This window comes from Lingula anatina, chromosome 2 (genome assembly GCF_051362555.1).
Source record: "Lingula anatina isolate TDL-2025a chromosome 2, LinAna3.0, whole genome shotgun sequence".
Lineage (NCBI taxonomy): Eukaryota > Metazoa > Brachiopoda > Lingulata > Lingulida > Lingulidae > Lingula > Lingula anatina.
Window position 1 is genome coordinate 23,013,195 of NC_141768.1, and position 9,684 is coordinate 23,022,878.

Genomic DNA, 9,684 nt, shown 5'->3' on the forward strand with positions numbered 1-9,684 from the left:
TATAACCCAGCCTTGGATTGTCTTAGTTTTTCACTGTAGCGGACCACGAGTAATTGAAGCAACACCATTGGATAATACTGCCGTTTATTCACGCAGTGAACAGAACTGAACAGAATCTGAACAGAAACTGAACAAAAACTGAACAGAAACTGGACAAAACTGGTGAAAACTATAAAAAGAAAAGAAAAAAAAAATTATAATAACAATACAGTGAAATAAAGATAAATAAACTATATATACTAAACAACTTAATTTATGTGATCTTAACAACAAATAATTGATCTTTGCATGTGTGTAAGTTTTTACTATTTATTATTTAATTTTAAAACACTCACACTAAGACAATATCCAGACTCGCTTTCTCCGCTAGCAACTGGCTGCTCAGATACGGCCATAGCAATCTGAGCTGGTACTGTAAATTTATTTGATAACATAAATATACATGTGCGTGTTGGTCATGAAAATGCCACTCCCATACTAACATCAACTTTAATAAACACGATGCTCATAACTTATGTTACTGATTAAACTTAAGTAAACTTATGTAAACTTTTGTAAACTACACAAAATATCTCTATATAAGTGAATTACACTTTATTTAACACAAATTTTACACAATCTACACGTAATATCGTAACATACCTCCACTCTGCCAGTAAGTATATAAATGACCGCGCAGAGTACATGCAACATCGGCTTTTATACAGTTCATCACATGACTAGATGAATAGATGTTACTTAATATTGAGCAGTGTTCTAGTGTCTTCTCTAACACAATATAAATAAACATAAGAACAGCGTGGAAAATATAAAATAAAAATGATAACGTATATAATTTCTGCCGTGTCGGCAACACTCCGCATTTTACAAAAAAAAAAAAAAAAAAAAAAAAAAAAAAAAAAAAAAAAATTGTAACATCACATTTGCAATATATATACACTATATGTATGTACACTGAAAGATCATACAATCCACATTTTCAAATTGCATTTTTAAACATACAAATATCTGAAGCGTTGTCATTCCCTTCCAATAAAACAAGTTTTGTGATAGGTCTAGTATACGTGGACGTTTTAGTGCGAATGACTGCACTTCGAATTAAACCATCTCTACCGACGTTGGTGCTTTCTACTATGGCCAGAGGCCAAAGTCCACGAGGAATTGATTTGTCTACTTCAAGGACAATGTCACCGACTTTCAAATTCCTCTGAATGCAATGCCATTTTGAACGTGCCTGCAGTGTAGGTAAATATTCTCGAGTCCATCTTTTCCAAAATTGAGACACCAGAAATTGGACATGCCTCCACAGCTTTCTGTAAGTGTCAGCAATATCAAATTTTCCCCATGGATAGGAAGGAATTCCTCTGATTGCTAACAAATGATTTGGTGTGAGCGCATCACAATCATTCATATTCTCACTGATTTTAGTAATGGGTCTTCCATTTACTATACACTCACATTCGCACAATACAGTCTGCAAAGACCAATCGGTTAAAGACTTAGCACAGTTTGCCAGCACAGCCATCAAAATTTTTCTTATTGTCCGAATCATTCTCTCCCATACACCACCATAATGAGAAGCGTGTGGTGGATTAAAAATCCAATCAATTCCCTTTCGTCTCATTTCTGACATGATCTTTACTTTGTCTAACTGCCGTAAACATTTGTTCATTTCATTCACCGCCCCTACCAAGTTTGTGCCGTTATCACTGTAAACTTTTGTGGGACAACCGCGTCTCGATACGAATCGTATGAAACCGTTGAGAAATGCGCTTGTTTCTAAATTTTCTAACACCTCCAAGTGAATCGCTCTTGTTTTAAAACACGTGAAAACGCATCCGTAGCGTTTAACTTCTGAGCGACCTACCCTGACTTTGAGAGGTCCAAAAATATCGATTCCAACTACATCAAAGGGGGGACCTCCTCCAGAACACCTATCACCGGGCAAATCAGCCATTTTTTGAATCATTGGCGACGCATACAAACGCCTACATACAACACACTCTCTTTGTATCTTTCTCACCAAGTTTCTATCACCCACTATCCAAAATCTTCTTCGTATCACACTTAGAGTCCATTCCGTACCTAAATGTGCACTTTCATGCGCTTCTCGAGCAATCAAATTGGAAACAACATGCTTTCTAGGTAAAATCGATGGTTGCTTACACTTCAGTGCAGAATGAATTAGTCTACCACCGACAACTAGTGTGTCATTCTGAAGGACGGGAGAAAGATCGTGAATTTTACTTGATTTCGAAACTTGGCCTGTTTTGTTTAGAGACTTTAACTCGTGAGAGAAACTGTCTCTTTGTACCGCCTTGATGATTTCATCTTCCGTGATTTTTAGTTCAGCCGCAGTAATATGCCCTTTGTCTAGCGTCTTTGAGCAAGGGAATTTCTTAAATTTCTTAAGCTTTGAAACATTGTCTTTGTATGGGTCATACAGGCGTTCATTTGTGAGTTTCCTTTCTAAATTTTGCTGCCCTTTAACGGCCACACACCGATTGTTAGGAAATTTCGCGCAATTGTCTTTCCACGGGATTGGAAGAACATAATGACCGTCTTTCATGGAAACATTGTTTTCCCATAAACGGAGCACACTTTTGTCTTCATGAGACAATTTTGTCCCCTTATCAATACCATCCCAACATCTGCCCTGAATTACATTCACAGACAAATAATTTACAGAGACATGAGGATTGAACGTATCATCTACCAACCCGTTGATAGTCCACCCTAAACGCGAACGCGCCGCGTATATGCCTGTTGTGCTATTTTCATCAACACGGACTTCTAATGGCATAATCAAATGGGCATTATCCATTCCTATGATTATGTCAACTCCCTCTGCAGCAGTGCAGTTACTCAGAGGTATTCCCTTCAAATGCGGGAATGATTCCACATCAATCATGTCATTTGCTCTCACATTTACGCGAGGAATGACGAAAACATTTGACACGCGGTATTTCACCGACTTATTTTCAATTGGTGACGCGTCAAAAGAAACCACAGGTGATCGCGCGCTCCTAGAGCCGTCAATTGTGTTCAAATGATATTCCACGGTGCTTTTAGTGCTGAGCGCTGCAGTGGACACTAAACGCTCCGAAATAAATGATGAAGTCGACCCACTGTCTAACAACGCTAATGCTTTGTGCACGCCATTTATCATCACTGAAACTATCGGTAGTTTCACGCTTTTGAGCTCGCCCGAATTAATACTGGTGTTCGTAATTTGACTTTGAGATCTGATTCGAGAATCACCGGCACTTTCCGTATGCGCGCGTGGAGGATTTTGCAACCTTGAATTTACATGAATGAACTTTGAATGTTTTTTACCGCAGCCCGGCACACTACAAACAGCAGGATTTCTGCAGTTACTTGCAAAATGTCCGGCAAACAAACAATTGAAACACAATTTATTTTGTCTCACAACATTCAAACGTTCTTGCACTCCTTTCTCTTTAAAAGCACTGCACTGAGATAAATGATGTTGACTACCACACAACACACATGGGAAAATACCATTCTTTTCATTCGTCCTTTGATCAACAGACTGATCACACGGATGACGTACGGGACAGCCATTGATATTCGACCCAATCACGGAGTGTTGGGTAGAAACAGTAGCAGTTACAAAAGAGTGATTTGACACATTTGCATATACTGACTCACCACCGTACACTGGGTCACTAGCATCTGCAGCAGTTTTTACCATGAAATCTACAAATTCCTGAAATTTAGGATATCGATCAATTTTGTGTTTGATTTCTAATGCACGCTTTCTCCATCGCTCAACAATCCAACTTTTACACCTACCCAGAATCTCCAATATGATCTTTTGATTTTCTATCTCACCTTTTAAGTTCAACTTTTCTAATGTTGTACACACAACTTGTAATTCATCAGCTAAACTCTGTAAATCTTTCACTTTCATAATCTTTTTACCATTTTTGAGATTTTCAATCAAAGAGCTAGCCACCAAATGATCATTTCCAAAACGGACCTTCAGAATCTGTCTGGCTTTGGTATAACCCTCCAAGCCCCCAATTAATACGCAATTTTTAATTGCTTCTTTGGCAGAACCAGTTGTAAACTGTATTAATCTGTTTAATTTCATCTGAGGGTCTTTCATTTTTGAATCGATCATTTCGTCAAAAACCGTCATAAAATAATGAAAATTTTTGGCGTCTCCTTCAAATTTATCAATTGAGCAATGTGGGGTGTTTAAAAAAGTAAACAAACTTGCTTCATTGATTAAACTTGTTTCTGATTCATTTGACTTTTGCTTAAGAGAGTTTAAAAAAGTCATACCAAGTTTGATACCCTTGATTACTTTTTCTTCCACTTCCCGAAACCAATCTTCGCTTGCATCCATCTCTTCCTCGTCCAGATAACTGTGGTATTCATCATGAGCAGCCTCGAACGAAGAAAACGTCTCTTTCAACTGGTCAACCTTGCTGGCTACCATTTGAGTGTCCTCAGCAGCAACTGCCCTCTCGATGGCACCCAAGCACTTCGTCACGGCACCTTTTCGCGCCCGTCGTAGTTTTGACAGTCTGTCAATGTCCGGCTTTTCCTCTCCTGAGTCAGTCATGGTCTGGTGTGACGGTGAAACAGCGTGTACCCTCGGGGAAACAAGATTAGCACTTGTCGAGTTCTCCGGTGTATCCCAACCTCGGGATGGCAAGTTTTCCTCTAGAGAACCCTCCAATATAACCCAGCCTTGGATTGTCTTAGTTTTTCACTGTAGCGGACCACGAGTAATTGAAGCAACACCATTGGATAATACTGCCGTTTATTCACGCAGTGAACAGAACTGAACAGAATCTGAACAGAAACTGAACAAAAACTGAACAGAAACTGGACAAAACTGGTGAAAACTATAAAAAGAAAAGAAAAAAAAAATTATAATAACAATACAGTGAAATAAAGATAAATAAACTATATATACTAAACAACTTAATTTATGTGATCTTAACAACAAATAATTGATCTTTGCATGTGTGTAAGTTTTTACTATTTATTATTTAATTTTAAAACACTCACACTAAGACAATATCCAGACTCGCTTTCTCCGCTAGCAACTGGCTGCTCAGATACGGCCATAGCAATCTGAGCTGGTACTGTAAATTTATTTGATAACATAAATATACATGTGCGTGTTGGTCATGAAAATGCCACTCCCATACTAACATCAACTTTAATAAACACGATGCTCATAACTTATGTTACTGATTAAACTTAAGTAAACTTATGTAAACTTTTGTAAACTACACAAAATATCTCTATATAAGTGAATTACACTTTATTTAACACAAATTTTACACAATCTACACGTAATATCGTAACATACCTCCACTCTGCCAGTAAGTATATAAATGACCGCGCAGAGTACATGCAACATCGGCTTTTATACAGTTCATCACATGACTAGATGAATAGATGTTACTTAATATTGAGCAGTGTTCTAGTGTCTTCTCTAACACAATATAAATAAACATAAGAACAGCGTGGAAAATATAAAATAAAAATGATAACGTATATAATTTCTGCCGTGTCGGCAACAGTTCCTGACGCCTTTTTGACATTTGACAACCGTTTTGGTGGGTTTTTCTCTCTTAAAAATTTGCTTACAGCTAGGATAGACGATAATAATTTTGGTCCTAGCTTACAGATAGCCCCCCTACTCCCTTTCGGCCCTTTGACCGTAGATAACTGATCAGCATTTTCTGACCAAACTTTCAAATAAGAGGAAACACGTGCTGCGATAAATCATTAAACAATAAGTCTGATTTTAAAGAAGTAAGACTGATCAAGGATGAGAACAAAGACAAATTGTTTAAGTTTTTAATCGTGCCGTTGAAGCTAAATGGTAGGCCTATATTATCTACAAATCAGCGGATCTACAATAAACAACAACAAAAATATGACAATAACCAAATACTTTATTAAAACCTAATTTTCCATGAAAGTTATTCACAGTGGATAGAGGGTTAAAACAGTCTGATTAGAATATGTTTTCAGCACATAAACAGCTGGCACATGCACTGGGTGCAATAGGCCTATACCTGTCTGTTGCACAAAGTTGAACTCCCTTGTGCACACTAGTAATGGATCTCTGTTTCTGTTATGCCTTTAAGTGGAAGTTGTAGACCAACGTCAACAGCATATCCCAAATTCTGCATTATTTATAAAAAAAATTCATTGCATTTAAGCTTTATCTGACAGAATTTAGTCACCAATAACTTGCAGCCGCTGCCATTTCTCTGTATGTGTGTCTGCACGTCCGTTTCTCCATTTTCATTCATAAAATGAAAATCAGAAAAACGAACGGACTTTCGTTTTTCTATTTGAATCGAAAACTGAATAATGAACACTTTTCGAGCCTGTCATTTCCTCAAAGACACGGATAAAAGGGTATTTTATGATTTATTTCACCTGTTAAACATTAGAAAAAACGAAAACGGTCGATATTTATATTTTTGTATCACATCGGGGATCTGTCGATATTGTATTTTGCATTTTATAGTAAAATATAAAAAACGAGGGCAATTTCCGTTTTTCCATTTTTCATTTTAAATGGAAAAACGAAAACTGAGTTTCATTTTCCACTACATTTTGGCCATTTCTATAAAATGAAAATGAAAAACGGCCGTTTTTTCATTTTCTGACGAAATGGAAATCACTTTGCCCCCCCCCCATACACTGACACCCCCCCCCCCCCCCCCCCCCCCCCCCATACATGGACCAAATATTGTCAGAAAGATTCAAATTGTTCAAGCACTTGGTGCAATAGAAAACAGTGTTTTTTTGTTGCTGACTGAAAAATAAATTGTGATTCCATGATAGTCTGACATTTCGGATATGATATTTGGATCACGAGGGGAAAATAGTTTATTTAATACTTATTTTACTGTCGGACCCCCCTTTTTTAATATTCAGTGACAAGCAAAGTAAAGTTCCTCAAAAACAATTAAACCTTTGGTATTTGTGACGGTAACGTCTGTTCTTTTGGGATGTTAAATGATGAATTATTTTTACTATTCATGGTTCTAGGAGAGCGAAACTTGGATACATGTACAAAGTTCTTCATGTGGGACCCTAAATAATCAAATATTATTTGCAATCTGTGCACTAAATATTTTTAAGAGCATGCCTGTGACCTCATCATCAGCAATTAAAGGACCCATAGTTTGTACTGCTCCTTTTCATGTGTTTTAAGGGTTGTAAAAAATATTTTTCTTACGTTAGCACCGGCATTACCGGCATTTTGATGTGTCAAACATATCACTCAGTTATGGCATTTTCAGTATGTGACATAAAACATGGGTCTGCCCTTAACGATTTTAGCAAAAAATGCCTATTTCTTCGTGATTTTTGAGTTATGATGGTGAAAGCGGTTTTTATCTTGTTCTTTGTGGGTAAAATATACAGGTATATAATTATGATTATCTTGGCCTTTGGTACATTAGGAGGGGCAAATACCATGAAAAATATGCTAAAAATCAGTAATTTTTAATATCCCAAACTTCACAGGATATGTACAGGGAATTAGTGAGGTATACAAATTCTAAAAAAAAATACTTTTAGGCACAGCCCCATTGGAAGAATAAAACATAAATGACAGACATTTCGTATTCTCAAGCAGGCCCCGAACATCATTCTCGTCTGCCCCAGTACAATTTCATTTAAATATGCCATCAATAGGTATTTGAAGAAACCCTGTTATGAGAAAGTCACTACTATGCATGCAGCTAATATAATGAATGTGAAAGCATGCATATGAATCCAGTAAACTTTGAGGTTAATCCCTCATCCTCGATTTATTTTTTATCTCAGGAGCGGATTTAGAGTTATTTTCTTAGTCTTCGAAATTATTTTTGTTGACCCATCTTCCATTTTTGACCATCTTCCGACAGAAAAAATTAGATGCCCGTCAATTTAAACTTTAAAAATTTCCACCGTTTTCCGGAAGACAAAAAAACTGCTTCCATCCGCCCCTGTATCTATTCTTGTTGGCGAAAATAATTCTCGTAAAGCGCCGTCTGATAAAGCAGTGGTACGCCCTATTTTTTCAATAGCACAACATATAAATCAAGCTGTTACGCGAGATATACCCTCTGGTATCACAGGGGCCCAGGGGCCTCTAAAAGTGTATACAAAATTGAGGAATACAATAATACAATTTATGTAGCAGACCACCAGCGGACCCTGTGGTCATAGAGTACCGCGGCAGATATATTGTAGTTATGACGGTGAACCGTATGACCATAAAAAAAAAAGAAAAGAAAAGAAATAAAAATCTTAATTAACTTTTGTATTGCATCACTTCCACTGTATGACTTTATGAAGGTTATAGAAACTAGACTTTTGATAAGAAGTCATTGTCGAAACTAAGGGGATGGAGTTGTGTAGTAACATGACATAATGCCGAGAGTTCTTGTGCAAGCCGCAGCAGATAGCAGTGACATTATCGAGGAATCAATTGATGGACACAGAACAAAGATGTTGCTTCCCGATTATTTATCAAAGACTGCAGCATGGACCTAACCCATAGAATGTCCGAATGTTCATGTGCATATTACATGAGAGGCACAACATATAGGCTAAGTCAAGCTGTTACGCGAGATAGGAATGAAGATAGTAATGAAGATAGCCATAAAGATGAAAATAATGATATTTTGTAAATGTTGTAATGATACATATAAGTTCATGTTGTTAATGGTTTTATTGAACAGTAACGCACTGCGTTAGTGAAAAAACTACAATACCTGGTTTTACCCATGTGCTAAAATTTTGAAATGCAGCATATTGACATTTATTAGTTTCACCATTCTGACCTAATATGAGAAATATGTCTTGAGAAATATGGCAAATTTGATTATTTAGCCTGCACATTGACGCCTTTACGTGTGAAATAAACATGTTTTAAGCTAGTTTTTGTTAAACAAAAAAAGTGGTTTGATGGTCCAGAATTATTATTTACGATGTTTGATGGGTAGCATAACGGCGTATAGTGAAGTAATACAAGTGTAACTTCATAAGGAAAATAGAAATATAACTTTTAATGGACAGGAAAAATTGTATTACTCTCAGTGCAATATATATATATATATATATATATATATATATATATATATATATATATATATAACAAAGTCACAGTCACCTCAACCTGTCTATCTATAACAGGGCATCGAGAACTGTCAATTTTGTTAACTTCACTCCATCACATTTACAGCGACTTATTCATCCTAGTGTTAGCTGACCTTGCAAGGAAGTTTATTGGAATGTATTTCTGAATAACAAGTTAAGAAAATTCACGAGTTCACTAAAGACACAAAACAATTGTCACTTTTACTTTAAAACATTTTTTATTATTTTGATAAAGTTAGTTACAGTATTGATAAACAAAGTATCACGTTTTCAATAATTAATATTTTAAATAACAATTCATGTCTTGCATCACGACGATCAACGTTGATTTTATGTTGAATTTAGGTAGATCAATTGCATTTCAACGTATCAACCTGTTTTCAACGTTGACCCAACGTCACCATGCCTGCTGGGGAGGGAATTGAATTGAAATGAATTTTATTTTCCATTAAGTTTTGGCCATTTGTATCAAATGAAAAGGAAAAACGGCCATTTTTTCATTTTCTGACGGCCTCAAACGTCACCAAA

The 9,684-nt window shown here is 36.4% G+C and overlaps 2 protein-coding genes across 3 annotated transcripts in view; one reads left to right on the forward strand and one right to left on the reverse strand.

Annotated features, from left to right (window-relative positions):
* LOC106167278 (uncharacterized) overlaps nt 1-9,684 on the forward strand; it is a 39,124-nt gene that overhangs the window by 23,998 nt on the left and 5,442 nt on the right. The gene's annotated exons all lie outside the window — the stretch shown is intronic.
* LOC147763480 (uncharacterized) lies at nt 580-5,563 on the reverse strand. Of its 2 annotated transcripts, none has more exons than XM_087003373.1 (2): nt 5,354-5,563; nt 580-5,123 (listed from the first exon to the last, which is right to left on the reverse strand). In XM_087003373.1, exon 2 carries the CDS (start codon nt 4,592-4,594, stop codon nt 980-982), a length of 3,615 nt encoding a protein of 1,204 aa, XP_086859499.1. In that variant the 5' UTR covers nt 4,595-5,123; nt 5,354-5,563; the 3' UTR covers nt 580-979. The 2 variants fall into 2 exon arrangements, with proteins under 2 accessions (XP_086859499.1, XP_086859498.1); XM_087003372.1 differs by having other exon boundaries at nt 580-4,880; nt 5,047-5,563.